Source organism: Mesoplodon densirostris, chromosome 9, assembly GCF_025265405.1.
Source record: "Mesoplodon densirostris isolate mMesDen1 chromosome 9, mMesDen1 primary haplotype, whole genome shotgun sequence".
Taxonomy (NCBI): Eukaryota; Metazoa; Chordata; class Mammalia; order Artiodactyla; family Ziphiidae; genus Mesoplodon; species Mesoplodon densirostris.
Window position 1 is genome coordinate 55,315,352 of NC_082669.1, and position 21,338 is coordinate 55,336,689.

At 37.4% G+C, this 21,338-nt stretch overlaps 1 protein-coding gene across 2 annotated transcripts in view; it reads right to left on the reverse strand.

The window, feature by feature from the left end:
* Positions 1 to 6,798: 6,798 nt before the first annotated feature.
* Positions 6,799 to 21,338, reverse strand: part of CASD1 (CAS1 domain containing 1) — a 63,558-nt gene continuing 49,018 nt past the window's right edge. For both annotated transcript variants that reach the window (XM_060107904.1, XM_060107905.1), the window contains exons 15-18: positions 20,668 to 20,808; positions 20,071 to 20,148; positions 17,235 to 17,327; positions 6,799 to 8,181 (exon numbers count right to left, since the gene is read on the reverse strand). In XM_060107904.1, the coding sequence (XP_059963887.1) occupies positions 7,915 to 8,181; positions 17,235 to 17,327; positions 20,071 to 20,148; positions 20,668 to 20,808 (579 nt within the window). In that variant the 3' untranslated portion in view covers positions 6,799 to 7,914. The remainder of the gene's footprint in view (positions 8,182 to 17,234; positions 17,328 to 20,070; positions 20,149 to 20,667; positions 20,809 to 21,338) is intronic.

A 21,338-nucleotide genomic window follows, 5' to 3' on the forward strand; every position in this document is an offset into this window, starting at 1 on the left:
TCCTAGTATATTACATAGAATTCAGGTATTCCAAAATTTTGTCATATTTAGATTCTGGTACCATATTGAATGGCAGCCATATAAATTCCACTTTTTTCTCATATCTCATTTTTACTATCACCATTAACATGAAAAGGTAAAACATATAGTGCTTTTACATTTTATAAGATTTAAAACCAGAAAAAGTTTTCTAGAATTTAGTCATCAACCCTATAATTTTGGGTATGTAGTTGCCAATCGTTGCTTCTCTGGAAACCATTTTTAGCATAAGAAAATGAACCAGAATAAACGTTGCCAAATACATTTCCCCAAATCACAATTATCCTGAGAATGAACAAATTGAGTCATATATTCAATCAGTTTTGAATGTCTTTGCAGAAAAATATTCAAACTGGTAAGACAGATTGAACTGCCAGTCAAAATTGGCCATCTTTATTTCAGTCTTTGAAATTAGGCTAATGGTCATTTTCTCTTGAATTATGTAAAAAATTTAATCTCTTTCAGTAGTTCTAAAGACCTCTAAGTACAGTGCCATCTAACCTCCTGTCATATAGCAGGCTCCCATATGGTACATCCAATCTATCAAACAAAACACTGACCTGTCTATAAGCTAACCCACAAAACACTTCCAGTTTATGATATCAATGGCTATATCCAGAATGTATTCTATTTTTAAAATTTAGCATAAAGCCATTCCCAGGGAATGAAATGAGTGGACTTAAGTTCCATGTCCTTGAAAAACATCATTAATTTCAGTCTCATTTTGTAAGTCCATGGATCATTACAACAGCACTTTCTGTTATCATACTAATTAACTTTATTAATATTAGCCTATATCAAACTTTAAGATCTCAATCAAATCAGTAAATCATTTTCTTATAATGAACATGACATAGGTATGATTCTGAGTCCATTACATTAGAATTCCCAGTGTAAGCAAAATATAATTAACTAGGTGGTTTGCTGATATCTGGGCTCTCAACTGCAATAGAAAATGTCACAAATTACACTTTTCATAAACTTCCTCTATAAGTTCTCAGCCATATCTTGATATACCAAGGGAGATAAGTTTTCCTAGTTAGCCTTCTATTTTCAAAAGCTTATTTTTTGGGCATGTAATTTCTGCTATATTCAGTGGACATGCTTTTAAAACTTACCATCTGTTAAATGTTCTGGTGCAATTTTTTCACTTAATATATATCTGAATTTCACAGCACTATCATTTAAAAAATTTTCATTAAAGTCCTGTTGAAATTTCAGGTTTTCATTTAATTAATCTGATTTTACTTATACTGGCACTTATATATACATTTCTAGGTACTGGCAATAGTTTTTAATATAGTTTATTTCATAACGGTTTAAGTAGTATTTTTAAGTAGTATTTTATGACATAGTCACATTTTGTCTGAACACAGAAGAATATTTTTGACTTCCACAAAAAGCACAATCTTTTTTAAAGATAGATGACTTTCTTAGTTTATCTTTTCATTTTCCACTTTTGATAGAGATAGGATTCCAAAGAAATAATTCTCTCTACTATAACAAATATAATAGTATAAGTACAATGACAAATTGCAGTTGACATTTTCCCCCAGCATAAAGCAAAAAAATGAAGAACGGTAGGACTCACAGCGAGTAAAAGCTTATGTTCTACCTGGTATGGCAAGCACTCAGGTCTGCAAGTAGTTTGCATCCAGGACAGAAAGACTCTTACCCTGCTGCAGAGTCACAGGTTATGTGCCATGTGACTATTTAAACTCACTCTTTATCTGGCTGCATAAGTGGGTTAAATTTTTTATAACATTATTCAAATCAACATCCTAACAGCCAAATAAAGTATATCTTTAGCCTCCTGTCCAAATCACTAAGAAGGCAGTTGGGAAAATAATTTTCCTTTTCATCATTTGCAGGGCTGCCCACCTGCCTTGTATGGGGTTAGTACTTGACAGTTTCTGTAGCATTTATTTATTAGTTCATTCAGCAAATAATTGAGAGGTATTGTTCTAGGAGCTGTGGATACCATACAGAGTAAAACAGAAAAATCCCTGTCCTCAGAAAGACTACATTCTAATCGGGAGAGGTGGGAGATTAAAAAAAATAGGAAAATAAAAAGTGTTAAGTATGTTGGAACTACAGAGAAAAATGAAGCTGACTAGGACCATAATCCAGGAAAGAGCTGGTGGACTTCTGGAACAAGGTGATCACATAGGGGATGATGAAAAGTGGTTGAATTATTGAATTATGGATATATTTTGAAGATGAAGCTGACAAGTTTAACTAAAATATAAGACAAAAAGTATGAGTCAAAAATTTTTTATTTGAGCACCTGAAGAATGTAGTTGCCATTTACTGAGAAAAAGACTGTGGGTGTTTTTGTTTGTGGCCAGTTGTGGGGAAGCTTGGTTTTGTTTTAGACTTGTTAAGTTTGAGATGTCTTTTAGATATTCAAATGGAGATGTTAAAGTACGCAGGTAGGTATCTGGATTTGAATTTTCGGGAAGAAGTTCAGACTAAAGACAAAAATTTGGTAGACATCAAAATGTAGATAATGTTTAAAGCCATGTGACTATTCATACTCCTTAAGTAATATCACCTAAAGTTCTGAGAACTGACCTCTGGGAAATTGTTTAGAGACTGAGGGTGTGAAGAGGATCCAGTACCAGGACTGTGAAGGAATGGCTACTGAAGTAGGGAGAAAACGGGAAATGGTGATGTCCTGGAAGCATAGTGAAGGAGATGGTTGAAAAGGGAGGCATTAAATCAACTGTGTCAAATACTGCGCATAGGTCAAGTGGGGTGAAAACTCAGAACTAATCAATGGATTTAGCAATATGGAAGCTCTTGCTGATCTTAACAAGAGCAGTTCAGGTCTGGAGGAGAAGATAAATGAAGCAGTAGCTTTGGGAATGCCAGAGATAGAGGAATTTTGTTTCTAAGATGGGAGAAAATAAAGCCAGAATCCGTTAGCTGATGGTCAAGCCTCTCTATACCTACTTTGTGTATAGCACGTTACTATATCCATCTTGACTCTGGAGTTACAGTCTTACTGAAGGAATGGAAGAAATGACAACATAATGGCACCAGGTAACTAATGCTAGAATAGTTTAAAAGAAGATAAAGTATTGGTGTCACAGAAAAGGTGGAGTTTAAATTCTATGTTAAAGAAGTTGGATCTAGGTAGATGAAGAGTGGGAACAAAGGAATAGTATATTTGGGGAACAGTAAGATTGGTCTGGCTGGAATTCATATTAAAAAGACATAAATATGGAGAACTTTTACCATCTGCTAAATTCTAGTTTATTATTTTGGAAGTGGAGATTAAAAGAATTAAATAATCCATCTGTGGTAGCTATAGAATTTTAAAAATTTTGTTAAGTTTTATGATACTTTTAAGTGATTTTCATTATTAAAAAATTCTCTCAAATGTCTTCTATATAATAGGACCACTAGGTATTAGTGAAGTAAATGCTAATACAATCAGCTGAATTTAAAAATATCATAAAAGTTACTTTTAAGGATGAAGATTTTGCCTGAACATGACAAACACTTCTAGGTAAGCATAAATTTCCTTTTAAAATGTTAATTTTTTTTTTTTTTTTTTTTTTTGCGGTATGCGGGCCTCTCACTGTTGTGGCCTCCCCCGCTGCGGAGCACAGGCTCCGGACGTGCAGGCTTAGCGGCCATGGCTCACGGGCCCAGCCACTCCGCGGCACATGGGATCCTCCCAGACCGGGGCATGAACCCGCATCCCCTGCATCGGCAGGCGGACTCCCAACCACCTGCGCCACCAGGGAGGCCCTAAAATGTTAAAAATTTTTATGCTTTGGAATGGTATTTTAAAAAGTATTTTGTAAATAATTGTGTACAGTATCATGTCATCTGCAAACAGTGACAGTTTTACTTCTTTTAAAATTTGGATCCCTTTTGTTTCTTCTTCTCTGACTGCCGTGGCTAGAACTTCCAGAATTATGTTCAATAAAAGTGACAAGATTGAACATCCTTGTCTTGTTCCTGATCTTAGAGGGAATGCTTTCAGCTTTTCACCACTGAGTATGATGTTAGCTGTGGGTTTGCCATATATGGCCTTTATTATGTTGAGGTAGGTTCCCTTCATGCCCACTTTCTGGAGAGTTTTTCTCATAAATGGGTGTTGAATTTTCTCAAAAGCTTTTTCTGCATATATTGAGATGATCATATGGCATTTATTCTTCAATTTGTTAATGTGGTGTATCACATTGATTGATTTGCATATACTGAAGAATCCTTGCATGCCTGGGGTAAATCCCACTTGATCCTGGTTTATGATCCCTTTACAATGTTCTTGGATTCGGTTTGCTAGTATTTTGTTGAGGATTTTTGTTTCTATGTTCATCAGTGATACTGGCCTGTAATTTTTTTTTTGTGGTGTGTTTGTCTGGTTTTGGTATCAGGGTGATGGTGGCCTCGTATAATGAGTTTGGGAGTGTTCCTTCCCCTGCAATTTCCGGTAAGTTTCAGAAGGATAGGTGTCAGCTCTTCTCTAAATGTTTACTAGAATTCGCCTGTGAAGCCATCTGGTCCTGGACTTTTGTTTGTTGGAAGTTTTTTAATCACAGAAATTTAAGTCTCCTTAATCTGTTAGATGTATTATAGCTCATAATATATTCAGCTCTACTTTTGGAAAATAGTCTCGTTTATACTACCTTATGGATCTAACTTTTACATAAGTTTTATAATTCTAATTCATATAATATAAGATGCTAGGAGGGATTTCATTAAAAGATCAATACAGATTTAAACGTGCTTTTCAAGCATGAGTATCTTAATATTTAGAATTTTTGAAGTTGTCAAGATCAATTCTGCAGGAAACTACCTAAGTTGTTGATGTTTTAATCAAGGAAAGCTGTTAGGTTGAGCCCTATGAAACTGCCATGTTTGTAGGTCAAAATGACAGTGTATTAGCAATTTAATATTGTTCAACATAAAAATTCCAACTTGGCTCTCAAGTTTACTAGATTATCCCTCCCCATCTTATCAATCTAAAGGGGGAGAGGCATTCTCATAGAAATTGCATGTTCTTTGACAAACTGTTTTTACTGAGTCTGTTTTATGAAGGTTCTGCCCTAGGTCCTATGGTTTATTTGTTTAGGCTTAGTAGTTTATATACTTTTTTTTTTTTTTGCGGTACGCAGGCCTCTCACTGTTGTGGCCTCTCCCGTTGCGGAGCACAGGCTCCGGATGTGCAGGCTCAGCGGCCATGGCTCACGGGCCTAGCTGCTCTGTGGCATGTGGGATCTTCCCGGACCAGGGCATGAACCCGTGTCCCCTACATCAGCAGGCGGACTCTCAACCACTGCGCCACCAGGGAAGCCCTATATACATATTTTTACAAGCTAGTAAAAAATATACATAATCAAACACAGACATGCTTATCATTAAAGTTAATTTTACCAAGCTTAAAAGCTTCCTATGCTCACTAACATTTGAAATAATATTCACCCATCTTTAAAATTTTAACTGGTCAACTTATCTTACAATGGAATGGTAGGATATAAATGTTATCTTACACCAGCACCTAAAACAAATAGGATCCAGTTCATAGGTACAGAGAATGGTTTTAGGTGAAGGCTCTGAATTTTTAATGCTATGTTGGCTATCCATCAAAATGGGACCGTTTGACAAGGGAAACGGGGAAGGATTGGGTTAGACTGAGTCAAGCAAGTACCTTTTGGGGCCAGATGATAGATTTTTCAACATGATTTATATTACAGAAAATTTGAGTTTTAGAGAACCTGTGGTTTTATCTAAATTTTAGCATATCTAAATCTTCTGTTAAACATCTTTTTTCTGAAGAATGGTATGACTGAGCAATGCAAATAATCACGGTGAGTCAATGCAGAAAAAATATTAAAACATACCACAGATGCTATCATTGTGGTAACTTATACCACAATAACCTCTTATCCATAAAGGCTCATTAAGAAAATCAAATATAAATAGAATGTATTTTAATGACAAATGCATATTTTGATTTTAATTTTTATGTGCCACTCTTTTATTTTATACATATAAATTAAATGAGAACACGTGATAAAGAAATAGGGCTTACCAGTTCCAAGTTTTAGGAAAAAACTTTTCACTTGGCTTCACTATTAGAAGATGTAAGTACTTCTAAAAAACAAATGGTCATCTTTCTTTTTCAATTGTTTCATCAGGAGGAATCTTTCTCAGATGATAAAACTTACAAGCTAAATTAAAATGCACTCTACTCATTGGCAAGCCACACCAGCAAGAATAATGTGATCACAGTACTTGGAAGTTTTTGATTTATAACTATACTATTCTCTACTTATAAGCCTGCAGTCTAGGAGGCAGGGCAATGAATCATTACAATGGTCTATCTGGGAAATGTCAAAAGATTAAGTAAGGGCAGGAGAAGAGAGGAAAAGAAAGACCACACATCTGTTTGAGAAATATTCCTCAATTAATGGAAATATATCACTAGCACATAAATCCAGTGCTAAAGAAAGAAATTAAAAAAATCTTTAACATGACTAATAAAACAATGTTTTAACTCATGAGCAGAAAGGCAGATTATCCTCTGAAGCACTGATAACTAAATTATTCTTTAACTATCACAGTGACTTACCTATACACGCTAAGGGACTGAAAAAGTAAATTTAAGCTGAGGAAATGAATTAGACATTTGAACCAATCATTAATGGATCCAGCTTTAAAAAAAAAGTTTAATTGATACTTTACAATACAAAAATAAGCATCCACAGAATGTTTATTTACTGTTTAAATTACTCCATATTTTTTATACCATGAACAAAAAATATTTTACCCCATACACAGTAACAGCAAACAAGTGCAATCTTTCAAACATTAAAATTTATAATCAAATCTGTACAACAGATAAATAAATTTATACCTCTAACACTTAGCTTGTAACAAAACCAAAAACATACATTGCCCAAGGTCACCAGTTTACTTAAAATTCTACTTATGGTTATACATCTCAAACATAACTTGAATCTTTACTACACTGCACAAGTTTAGATTGATAAATATTTTTTTAAAAATAGGAGGGAGTAATAGGAAATACCAAAATGGTTATAAAGAGCTTCCAAACATTGGAAATAATATACAAAATTAATTAGATGGGGGAAAGCATATTCAATGGATCCACAGGGTAACTGGTATTACACTGGTATAGCTTAAAGAAAGGAAACAGGTGAATGTTTGGACTAGAAAGAAAATTTGGCCTTTTTATAAAAAGCTACAACAGTATCAATGACAAAACCCTGTGATGGAGCCTAGAACAACTTTGAGACAAAGTGTACAAAGATTTTAGGCTTATATACCTGAAAACCATAGTTAGGAAGAAAACTCATGTCAGGAAACGTAACAATCAGAACATGAACACAGAAGACATACTGTTTGTCATTCCACATCATTGCACATATAAGAAAACAATACTGCTGTCTTTCCAAGTAAGAAAGTTTGCAGCGAAATAGGAAGTTCCATGATGAATATAGGTGCATACAATTTTATTACCACAAATTTAGTAAATATCAAAACACTCAGTGGTGTCACTAAGCTAATTATCTGTATTTTTTTTACTGGAAAGGTAATTATTTCCCTGCCTTCATATGTTAACTTAAAATCACTTATAAAAGGAAATACAGATCCAGTAGAAAAGACTTTTCACATGCAGTCCTATACAATGCACTCTGCTTCAATTTTCTTCAGTATTTCACATCATATATGTACATTTCCAAAATATACAACCACACACGTTGAACAGATGTCACTGAGCTATCTTCTTGTCACACACATTTTTATTTACATATACATTTGTATCTTCAGATAGATGCTCTTCTCCTCCACGTAGACACAAAGTTCATCTGAAGAGTTTAAGGTTTTAATATCCTAATGTCTTGATTTATCTTGAACAGATGTTAAGATGAGGAGTCCACAAAAAAACGCAGCTATACATGCCAATCTTTTCAACAGAGATGAGTTATCTTTAGGAATAATAATCTGTGCAAGATCATTAGTGATCTGAGAAATTTCATGTGCCACACAAACAAATATGAAAGTGCTGACAATGATGTTGAGCATAGGGTTTCCAGGTATGAGTACCAAGATACCCCTTGTGTCTGCTGCCAGCCATATGTGATACTGGCAAATAAACAGCTGAAAGGAAAAATATGTCAAGTTAGGTATGTTCAGAGGGTCCATGAATATATTACAGATTTTCCTAATTTAAACATATGATAGCATAATTATGTCAGAAGGCTTTTCCAAAACCATTTAATTATGTTTCACTGTTGACCTTGAAAAGTCTATTGCAGTCTAGTGTCCTAATTGCTGAAGCACTGCTTCAAAGTCCCCAAGAAATGAACCACAGGAACCTTCTAACTTTAAAAACATTTCTTTGTCAGCTGTCTTCTATATCATGCAATGATATATGGACTTTTGTATTCAGACGCCAAATAAAGAATTACTGTGTGTGTGTGTATACACGTCTGTACTGCATATGTATATTTGTGAATATACTTATGTATATGTATATATGAGTGGGAAATGGCATGTTTTTTAAGATGTCCTCGTGTTTGTTATGCACGAGACAAATGTCTTGAATTGCATTTGAATGTTTCAAAAGTGTATTTCAGGGCTTCCCTGGTGGTGCAGTGGTTGAGAGTCCGCCTGCCGATGCAGGGGACACGGGTTCGTGCCCCAGTCCGGGAAGATCCGACATGCTGCGGAGCGGCTAGGCCCGTGAGCCATGGCCGCTGAGCCTGTGCGTCCGGAGCCTGTGCTCCGCAACGGGAGAGGCCACAACAGTGAGAGGCCCGCGTACCGCCCCCCAAAAAAAGTGTATTTCAACTTCTATGTGAGTATACATATTAGAGGACACAATTACTACTTTTGATTGTGATTACAAATGTGGTTCTACCATCACATTGCTTCAAAATATCAAAGATTAGGAAAATGCTTAAGCTATTTCAACAAATATCAGCATGATGAAGAATGCTAAATTCTATACAATCTCTCTTTTAAAGGAGACTTAAAAAAATAGGACATTCAGAGACAAGATGGCAGAGCAGAAGGACCTTGCTCTTAGGAGAATATCAAAATCACAACTAAATGCTGAACAACTATCAATTAAAAAAAAGACTGGAATCTTCCAAAAAAAGGTATTCTATATCCAAAGACACAAAGAAGAAACCATGAGATAGTAGGAGGGGCGCTCTCATGATATAATCAAATCCCATACCACCTGGGTGGGAGAACCACAAACTGGAGAATAATTATATCACAGAAGTTTTCCCACAGGAGTGAGAGCTCTGAGCTCCACACCATGCCTAGGGGTTCAGCATTGGGAGGAGGAGCACCCACAGCAATTGACTTTGAAGGCCAGTGGGGCTCGACTGCAGGAGCTCCACAGGATTGGGGGAAACAGAGACTTCACTCTTGGAGGGTGCACACCAGGACCCAGGGCAAAAGCAGAGACTCCACAGGAGCCTGGGCCAGAACTACCTGCTGGTCTTGGAAGGTCTCTTGGGGAGGGGGTGGTGGTGTGGAGGCTCTCTCTGGGGTCATAAAAGCTGGTGGCAGGCATAGCGGGGACCTACATGAACTTTGGCTAGAGGCAGACATCTTGGGTCCTTTGACTGAGACCTGGTCGCACCCAACTGCCTATAAGCTCCAGGGCTGGGACACCTCAGGCCAAAAACCAAAAGGGCAGGAACACAGCCCCACCAACCAGCAGCCAGGCTGCCTAAAGACTTCTTGAGCCCACAGCCACCTCTAGCCACGCCCCTTGACATGGCCCTGCCCACAAGAGGGCCAAGACCCGGCTCCACCCACCAAGGGAAGGCACTGGCCTCGCCCCCCCCCAGGAAGCCTGCACAAGCGTCTAGACTGGACTAACCCACCAGAGGGGACACACCAGAAGCAAGAAAACTATGATCCAGAAGCCTGTGGAACTGAGTCCGAAAACAGGTCAGAACTACCGTGGGACCAGCTGGTCCCTGGCCCTTGGGTGACGAGAGGGGAGTGTACTGCTGGGACATACAGGATATCCCCCATAGAGGGCCACTGCTCCAAGGTCAAGAAACATAACTAAACTACAACATATATAAAAACACAAATAGAAAATTAAAATGAGATGGCAAAGGAATATGTTCCAGATGAGGGAACAAGATCAGAATCACAACTAAGTGAAGTAGCAATAACCAGTCTACCCAAGAAAGAGTTCAGAGTAATAATGGTAAAGATGATCCAAGAACTTGTGAGTGAGAAGTTACAAGAAGTTTTTAGCAAAAGTTAGAAAGTATAAAGAACAAACAAACAGAATCGAAGAATACAATAACTGCAATGAAAAATACACTAGAAGGAATCAATAGTAGAATAAATGAGGCAGAGGAATGAATCAGTGAGCTGGAAGACAGAGTGGTGGAAATTATTGCCATGGAACAAAATAAAGAAGAAAGAATAAAATGAGTACAGTTTAAGAAACCTCTGGGACAATGTCAAACACACCAACATTTGCATTAGAGGGGTCCCAGAAGGAGAAGAGGGAGAGAAAAGACCTGAGATAATAGTTGAAGAGATAATAACTGAAAACTTCCCAAACATGGGAAAGGAAACAGTCACCCAAATTCAGGAAATTCACAGACCCATACAGGATTAACCCAAGGAGGAACACGGTGAGACAATAGTAATCAAATTGACAAAAATTAAAGATAATGAAAAAATAAAAAAAAAAAGAAAAAGAAAAAGCAACAGATAACATACAAGGGAATCCCCACAGGAGTATCAGCTGATTTTTCAGCAGAAACTCTGTAGGCCAGAAGGGAGTGGCACAATATAAAGTGATGAAAGGGAAAAACCTACAATGAAAATTACTCTACTGAGCAAGGCCCTTGTTCAAATTAGATGGAGAAATCAAAAGCTCTACAGACAAGCAAAACTAAAAGAATTCAGCACCACCAAACCGGCTTTACAACAAATGCTAAAGGAACTTCTCTAGGTAGAAAAGGCCACAACTAAAACAAGAACATTATGAAATGGGAAAGCTCAGTAGTAAAGGCAAACATACAGGAAACAGGAAATCATCTACACACGAACATGATATCTAAACCAGTAACTGTGAGAGGAGGAAACTACAGGAAAGTAATGCAGGATATTTGAAATGCATTTGATATTAAGATATCAGAAACTTAAAACAATCATGTATAGACAGGTATATCAAAACCTCATGGTAACCACAAACCAAAAAGCCATAATAGATATACACACAAATAAGAAAAAGAAATCCAAACATAACACTATAAAAATAGTCATCAAATCACAAGAGAACAAATGAGGAAAGGAAGAAAAAAGACCTGCAAAAACAAATCCAAAACAACAAACATAATGGCAATAAGGACATACATACTGATAATTACCTTAAATGTAAGCAGAGTAATTGCTCCAAAGACATAGATTGGCTGAATGGATGCAAACACAAGACCAGTATATATGCCATCTACAAGAGACCCATGTCAGACCTAGAGACACATACAACTGAAAGTGAGGGGATGGAAAAGGGTATTCCATACAAATGGGAATCAATAGCAATACTCGTATCAGACAAAACAGACTTTAAAATAAAGACTGTTACAAGAGACAAAGAAGTACACTACAGAATGATCAAGGGATCAATCCAAGAAGGAGATAGAACAACTGTAAATACATATGCACCCAACACAGGAGCACCTCAATATACAAGGCAAACGTTAACAGACATAAAAGGAGAAATTGACAGTAACACAAGAATAGTGGGAGACTTTAACATCCCACTTATATCAATGGACAGATCATCCAGACAGAAAATCAATAAGGAAACACAGGCCTTAAATGACACATTAGCCCAGAAGGACTTAAATGCTATTTATAGGTTATTCCAATCGAAAGAGCAGTAGGATACACATTCTTTTCAAGTGCACATGGAACATTCTCCAGCATAGATCACATGCTGGACCACAAAGCAAGCCTGGGTAAATTTACAAAAACTGAAATAGTATCAAGCATCTTTACTGACCACAACACTATGAGATTAGAAATTAATTACAGGAAAAAAGCTGTAAAAAACACAAACGGTGGAGGCTAAACAATATGGATCACTTGGATGATCCAGTGGATCACTGAAGAAATCAAAGAGGCAATAAATACCTAGAGGCAAATGAAAAATGAAAACACAACAATCCAAAACCTATGGGAGGCAGACAAAGCAGTTCTAAGAGGGAAGTTTATAGGAATGCAAGCTTACCTCAGCAAACAAAAATCTCAAACAACCTAACTTTACACTTAAAGCAACTAGAGAAAGAGCAAAACAAAACCCAAAGTTAGAAGAAAGAAATCATAAAGATCAGAGCAGAAATAAATGAAATAGAGATGAAGAAAACAATAGAAAAAATCAATGAAACTAAAAGGTGGTTCTTTAAAGAATCTAAAAAAAAGAGTAGATATATGTATATGTATAACTGATTCACTTTGCTGTACACCTGAAACTAACACAACATTGTAAATCAAATATACTCCAATAAAAAAAAAAAACCATAAATGACCCAATGAAAAAATGGGAAGAAGATCTAAATAGATGTTTCTCCAAAGAAGACTTACAGATGGCCAAAAAGCACATGAAAAGATGCTTAACATCACAATTAGAGAAATGCAAATCAAAACCGCAATGAGGTAGACCTGGGGAGAGGACTGGGGTTGATTGCGCGGAGACAGCCTGAAGGGGCTGGAGTGTGGTACGGCTGCAGTAGTGGGTGTTCGAGGAAGATGCTTGGGCCTGCCACAGAAACAAAGGGCTATTGTTAAGTGGTGTGTGAAGGATGGGGCCACCATAGCAGCTCATGTGCTGGCCCCTGCCTCACCTCATTGGCCTCCAGGAGAATGTGCCTCAGCCGCCGCTGCCTTGGCAGGCTCCCACACCAACCGCCACCTTGGCAGGCCCTGGGAGGATATGTCATTGTGTTGCCCACATGCAGAGGTGGGGCTGAAACCACAGCTGAGCCCCAGGGGCCATGCAACTCAGGAAGCAGGGCTGAAATCTCTCCCCATGGCTGTGTGAGCCACGGATTTACACCTCTGCCACCGGCTTTGTAAATTCAGTGCCTGCGGGACATCTGAACAGATAACAGGTGCCCTGTGGCTGGGAGGTATCTGGCCTTAGCAGCTGTGGGCTTTGTGGGTGTGTGTGCGTGAGGGCTTGGCTGGGCCAGGGTGAACTGCCTGTGAACTGCCTCCATAGCTCCCACAGTAGATTCAGATGTGCGAGCACTGTGGTCCTGGGACCTGACTTCAGTCAATCTGCACTGGTGGCCTTGTGAAAACAACACCTGTGGGACACCAGGGCTGACTGCCGGTATTCCCAGCATTGAGGAGGGGCCAAGGGCAGCACCAACAAGTTTACTCTGTGAGCCCACACAGTAGGTGAAAGGTGACACAACAGAGCACATTCACTGGTGAACAGCTCCAGCGGCCGCGGAGGAAAACTCAGTGGCTCCTGTCCCAGTGGGAGTGCTCCAATCCTGACTATCTTGCACTGTAGCTCAGAAATGCAGGTCAGAAAAGGATCGGGGGCTTCTACTCCCAACAATTAGGGAGTAGACCTTGTCCCAAACAGGGCTGTAGCAACCACAGAGCAAAGAGGAGGCCCACTCAATATCCAGTGCAGGTTCTGGTCACCACAACATCAGTCACACCTCCTATCAAAGGGATAATGGCCAGCATACACTGAGGAAAGAGACAGCAGGCATCCATACTGAAAAGAGCCCTTGTACCAAAAAATATTAAACCCATGCAGGCTACACAGGGATGTTCCCACATAAAAATAGCCCTCCAAGACCACAGCATGTAATTGTTTCTCCTAAACTCATAGAGCATGAGAAATATAAGTAAAATGAAGAAGCAGAGGAACCACTCCCAATTAAAAGATCAAGAGAATTCCCCTGAAAGAACAAGCAATAAAATAGACCTCTTCATTTAAACAGACACTGAGTTCAAAAAGGAGATAATGAAATACTGAAGGAATTAAGAAAGGCTATCAACAGAAATGCAGATTACTGTAAAAAGGAATTAGAAACTAAAAGGAGGAGCCAAGACAAATTAGAAAATTCATTTGCAGAGACAAAAGCTGAGCTAAAGGCAATGAAGAGCAGAATGAATAATGCAGAAGAATGAACAAGTGATCTGGAAGATAGAATAATGGAAATCACCCAATTAAAATAGCAGACAGAAAGCCAAATGAAAAAAAATGAAAGTAATATAAGAGACCTACGGGATAATATAAAGCATGCCAATCCACACATAACAGGGATCCCAGAAGGAGAAGAAAGAGAAAAGGGGATTGAAAATGTATTTGTATTGAATGTATTCTGAAATTTTTCAGAAATTATTGCTGAGAATTTCCCAAACGTAAGAAGGAAGCAGATATCCAGGTACAGGAAGCACAAAGAGTCCCAAACAAGATAAACCCAAACAGACCTACACCAAGACATATAATTAAAAGGGCAAAAGTTAAAGATAAAGAGAGGATTCTAAAGGCAGTAACAGAAAAACAAAGAGTTAATTACAAGGGAACACCCAAAAGGCTATCAGCTGATTTCTCTGCAGAAATGTTGCAGGCCAGAAGGGAGTGGCAAGGTATACTGAAAGTCCTGAAAGGGAAAAATCTGCAACCTAGGATATTCTGCCCAGCAAGATCATCATTTAGAATAAAAGGAGAGATAAAGAATTTCTCAGACAAGCAAAAACTAAAAGAATACAGCAATACTATACCTATCCTAAAGGAAATATTGAAAGGTCTTCTCTAAATGGAAAAGAAGTAAGAATCTATAGGAAAGAAATAATCACAATTGGAAAGTAAATCTCTTAAATAAGCCTGTACACAGATTAAAAAAAATTTTTTTTTTAATTTCTGAGAAAGCGATGATAACCACAATGAGCAGCAAAAGGATGAACATGAAGATGTAAGAGAGGACATCAAATCATAAAGTGTGGTGGTGGACAGTAAGAAAATGTAGACTTTTTTTTATAATGTGTTTGAGCCTATATGACTACCTGTCTAAAGCAAGTAGATACAGGGAGGGGTATGACTACCTGTCTAAAGCAAGTAGATACAGGAAGGGGTTAACATACTTGAGAAACAGGACAATAGCAAATCAAAAACATACAACAGATTCACAGAAAACAAAAAGAAGAGAACGTAATACAAAAGAAAATCATCAAACCACAAAAGGAAAAACAAAAAGAAAAAGGGACAAAGAAGAAATATAAAACCAACAAGAAAACCAAGTTTAAAATGGCAATAAATATGTATCTATCAATAATTACCTTAAATGTTAATGGACTAAATGCTCTAATCAAGACACAGAGTGGCAGATTGGATAAAAAAAAGAAGAGCCTACAATATGCTGTCTACAAAAGACCCACTCTTGGGCAAAGGACACTCATAGATTGAAAGTGAGGGGATGGAAAAAGATATTTCATGCAAACAGAAATGAGAAGAGAGCAGGGGTCGCAATACTCATATGAGACAAAATAGGCTTTAAAACAAAGGACATAAAGAAAGATAAAGAAGGACAGCATATAATGATAAAAGGATCAAGGAGAGGATATTACACTTGTCATATATGCACCCAATATAGGAGCACTCAAATACATAAAACAAATACTAACAGACATAAAGGGAGAAACTGAAGGGAATACAATAATAGTAGGAGACTTTAACACCCCACGCATATCCATGGACAGATCTTCGAGACAAAAAAATCAATAAGGCAACAGAGATCCTAAGTGATACAATAGAACAGTTAGACTTAATTGATATTTTCAGGACATTACATCCCCAAAAAGCAGACTACACATTCTTTTCGAGTGCCCATATGATCCTGCAATCCCACTCCTCAGCCTATATCTGCAGAAAATGAGAAGAAAACTGCAGCCAGAAAACCAGAGAAGATTCCACCCCAAAGTTGACTGCAGCACTGTTTACAATAGCCAAGACATGGAAGCAACCTAAATATCCATCAACAGGTGAATGGATAAGATGCGTGTGTGTGTGTGTGTGTGTGTGTGTGTGTGTGTGTGTGTGTGTGTGTGTGTGTGTGTGTGTGTGTGTGTGGTGGAATATTAGTCATAAAAAAGGATGAAATAATGCCATAGGCAGCAACATGGATGGACCTAGACATTATTATACTAAGTGAAGTAAGCCAGACAGAGAAAGACAAGTATCATATATCACTTATACATGGAATCTTATAAATAAATAAATAAATAAATAAATGAACTTATTTTCAAAACAGAAAGAGACTCACAGATATAGAAAACAAACTTATGGTTACCAAAGGGGAAAGGGGGTGGAGTGATAAATTAGGAGGTTGGGATTAACACACTACTATATATAAAATAGATAACTAACAAGCAAGGACCTACTAAATAGCACAAGGAGCTATACTAAATATTTTGTAATAACCTATAAGGGAAGAAAATCTGAAAAAGAAGTGTGTGTGTGTGTGTAACAATCACAGAGAAATTTTCCCAATTTTAAAGACAACTTAATAAATATTATAACTCTATAATGTATCTTTTATGATTATAGTATGAATTCTTCTGTGTTAAAATGTTCTATTTCAAATAATAAAACTCAGAATACTCAGAATGTATTTCATAACCTACTTTAAACTGATTCTGTAGATAATTTCATATTAGGTACTGCACACAAAATAATGAGTTTAAAAATTTTCCCCAAACTTCCAATCATAAGAGTGAATTTTTAAATAAGCATCAATAAACTAAATTCCAGTACTATAATATTTAATTATGAATGAACAAATCAAAATCCTCTCAACTTGATTTCATTTATGTCTATTTACAAATTTCATTTATATCTATTTCATTTTCTCTTCTGATCTCAGCATCTTGTACTTGAAAGCTTAAGACAATGTAAAGAATATTTGAAAGTCATCTATGTCTAGCCATTTAAATAAGGCTTTAAATAATGTAATGTCTAGCCATTACATTCTATAATACTGCTGTTGAAGTTCTAAATTTCTTCCCTATAATTTCATAAATAACATAGCTTTGATTGAAAAAAAATGTCAGACTTACACACCTATATACTCATTCACATATACACCTGCATATAACACTTGGTTGAGTAAGACAGACCAAAATATTAATGTACCAACCTCTAATGAAATTTTTCCAAACCACGCAAAAAATGAACTGTAAACTGAACGGGCATATCCAGGGATATTCCTTATTAGGATGAAGGCTAAAATCTAAAGAAAAAACACAGAGGCAAATATTAGTAACCTGATTATTAAAAGAATTTTGCTTTCTTTCAAGTGATAACTTTATTCTTTTTTTTTTTTTTTGTGGTATGCAGGCCTCTCACTGTTGTGGCCTCTCCCGTTGCGGAGCACAGGCTCCAGACACGCAGGCCCCGGACGCGCAGGCCCAGCTGCTCTGCGGCATGTGGGATCTTCCCAGACCGGGGCACGAACCCGTCTCCCCTGCATTGGCAGGCGGACTCTCAACCACTGCACCACCAGGGAAGCCCGATAACTTTATTCTTGAACTTGATACATTGACACAATGGTTTTCTTCAACAGATAAATGGTTTTTTTCAAGTTATTTTTGATCCAGAGTCTACTCAAACTGGATTTCTCAGCATGTGGTCTGTATACTGCAAACAAGTGCAGGTTTTACACAGTATAGGGCTGAACAGTTTTATGTATATTAGAAAAAATATAAACTCATCTTGAAGCCCTTTGTGTAGAATGATATATATATATATATATTTTTTTTAAATTTTTATTTATTTATTTATTTTTGGCTGTGTTGGGTCTTCGTTGCTGCATGCGGGCTTTCTCTAGTTGCGGCGAGCAGGGGCTACTCTTTGTTGCGGTGTGCAGGCTTCTCATTGCAGTGGCTTCTCTCATTGTGCAGCACGGGCTCTAGGCACGCAGGCTTCAGTAGTTGTGGCACGTGGGCTCAGTAGTTGTGGCTCATGGGCTCTAGAGCACAGGCTCAGTAGTTGTGGCACACGAGCTTAGTTGCTCCGTGGCATGTGGGATCTTCCTGGACCAGGGATCGAACCCGTGTCCCCTGAACTGGCAGGCGAATTCTCAACCACTATGCTACCGGGGAAGTCCAAGAAATGATATATTTATGTAGCAAAATTTAATAAAATTCCATGATACAATTTTGCTTCTTCCATGAAGTATTTGCTTTTTTGGGAGCCGCCCACCCCCATCTTTTTGCTCTCTTCAAAAGTCTCCTTCTACTGGCAGCAATGTAAATGTGGGGAAAAAATAACTAAGGAAAGATCAGCATGTGAAGTGGAGTGACTAGGAGAAAAGGTGGTGAGGCTCAGGAGTGCTTGTGTTAGTGTTATTCTATGTGCAGTCACTCTCTTCCTTAGCTCCCCTTACATTGTTCGGTATTAGTGCACTGTTAGTGGAACAACCCCCTTCCTTTCATGTCATTACAAAAATGACATCAGATATGATACAGAAAGTGTTTTATCTGGTTGTCTGAAGAAGTCATGAAAATGTTATATGAATACAGTACAATGTTTAAAATGTCATTATCAATTGTGTTTGGAGAGTCTGTCATATGCTTGGTTCTACTGACTATATAGAGGTTTAAGAGGGATAAAATAGTTTCTTCATTGAAGAGAACTTAAAACCTAAAAGAAGATCCTCCAGAAATCCTCCCTGTTCCTCTTTGTTGAACTACTCATTTTTTAGGCCTCAGCTTAGACATACTTTCTCCAAGAACCCTGCGCTGGTATCAAGATGGGTTAGGAAGAAATCCCATGTGTTTCCAAAGTACCCTGTACTTGACCATCACTACACTAATCACAATACCATATGATTACCTGCAACCAGAGGTATCTCTGTAAAAGGTAAATCTGATTTGGGTTGCCCCTAGCCTCTGCCCACCTCCCAGGCACTGCAACATACTTCTCTTGACCCTGGGTCTCTGAGCTCTAGCCCCAGTGGCCTTCATTAAGTTCCTTGAATATGCTCTTTTCTGTCACAGGGCCTAAGTTCTCGCTGCCTGCCTTCATTCCTCCATTCTCAGCTTAATCTTATGAGGGAAATCATCTCTGAACCCTAACTACCTTCACTCCAACTCCAACTAGGTTATATCCTGTATTATATTCCATTGTAGCATCATGTACTTCTATTTATAATTACATGGTGATTATATGATTATATGATTACTATCTCTAACAGAAGAATATAGGCTCTGTGAGGGTAGGGACCATGTCTGATTTGGTCACCACTATATCCCCCAGCATAATATCTAGCACATAGTAAGTATCAAATATTTGTTAAATGAATTTTAAAAATTGTTAAATGAATGAATGAATGAATGTTTACTGATCCATATCTCTATTAGACTGTAAGTTCTGTGAGGGCAGGAGCTACATGTACTTTTTACATGTAGCATGGTTCTTTTATTTATTTTTTTTGTGGTACGCGGGCCTCTCACTGCTGTGGCCTCTCCCATTGCGGAGCACAGGCTCCAGACGTGCAGGCTCAGTGGCCATGGCTCACGGGCCCAGCCGCTCCGCGGCATGTGGGATCTTTCCAGACCGGGGCACGAACCCGTGTCCCCTGCACTGGCAGGCGGACTCTCAACCACTGTGCCACCAGGGAAGCCCAGTAGCATGGTTCTTAACACATAGTCTCACAGTTTTTAATGATCTTCTAAGTAAAAACGTAAATAAAGAAATTTGAATAAATAAATGATGAAAAAGCAAACAGGAGAAAAGAATTAACATTTTCCGAGTGCTTATTAAGCGACAGACACTGATCATTTCCATACATTTAATAACCACCCTTTAAAAGAGATTTTAATATCTCTGTTACACTAGAGGAAGGTAGGCCTTAGAAAGATTAAGTGATATACCTACATTTAATAGAGTTTAATCTCAAATCTCGCTGCCTCTAAGGACTCTGTTCTTATCAAAAATTAAGAAGAAAAATTTCTCTAAATAAAGATAATTACCTGTACCACAGAAACAGATGGGTGGAGTTCATTGCACTCTGCTTTGTTTTTACAACTGCTAGCCCAGATGGAATAGGTCTAAAATAAAAAATATATGCATCAGTTCACAAAAATATATATGCCTTAAAGAGGCAGCACTCAACTTTAAAAATAGTTTTATTTATAACATTATACTTCATTATGCTATTAAAAAAGCTTCAGTAAAAACTGTCCACAGGTTTGCTCATCACTCTTTTTGGTGTGCTCAAATATCAGAAAGTCGAGACAGGGGAGCATAATTCTGTGATTTTCTGGAAGTAGTGATCATAAGGCAGTGATGGCTCTTCCTGTCAAACACCTTATGTTATATTTTTTCCAAAACTTATTACAACTTTTAAAATTCCTATTTCACTGAGATCTCAGTTATTCTTCATATTTAACATACATATATTTCTATTCTCTTTAGAATTTATGTTCAATTAAAAAATAAGGAGAAAAAGAATTTCAAAAGTAAAGATTTTATTTACTAAAAACAAATGATTAAACTCCTATCTCTTAGAAGTTAATTTTCTGTACCATGGATTTTGGAAATTTAGAAAATTACATTTTGAAACTTACCAAGAAAGAAACTACTGAAATAAATAATAGAAAATTTGAAACTTTGTTTGAAAAAAGAGGTTCACCCTTTCCTTCAGAAAGTACTTGGCGCTTCTGTAAAGCCAGATAAATGAAAGCAAACAACATTCCATGGAAGACTACCTAAAAAATAAGGAGAGAAAACCTGTTTTAAACAGCTACTTTTCAATAAATAGCAAATGTAATTGGTAAAGGAGAACAGTATGTATAAAAGTATGTAGGTAAAAAGCTTAAAGGTCCAAAGTTTCTATGAAGAACTTAAACTTCAAGAAATGAAGTCAATGATTGTTGGAAACAATTTGCAATAGACAAGCAAACATCTCTTGCAATGACACAAGATAAGCTGGTTTTACTCCAAGCAGTCTCAGCAGCAAGTGAAGAAATAAAGACAATTTATATATCCGGAGAAAACCATAATTCGAAAAGATACATGCACCCCAACGTTCATTGCAGTATTATTTACGATAGCCAGGACATGGAAGCAACCATCAACGGGTGAATGGATAACGAAGATGTGGTACATATATACTGTGGAATATTACCCAGCCATTAAAAAAAGAACAAAATAATGCCATTTTCAGCAACATAGGTGGACCTAGAGATTGTCATACTGAGTGAACTAAGTCAGACAGAGAAAGACAAATATCATATGA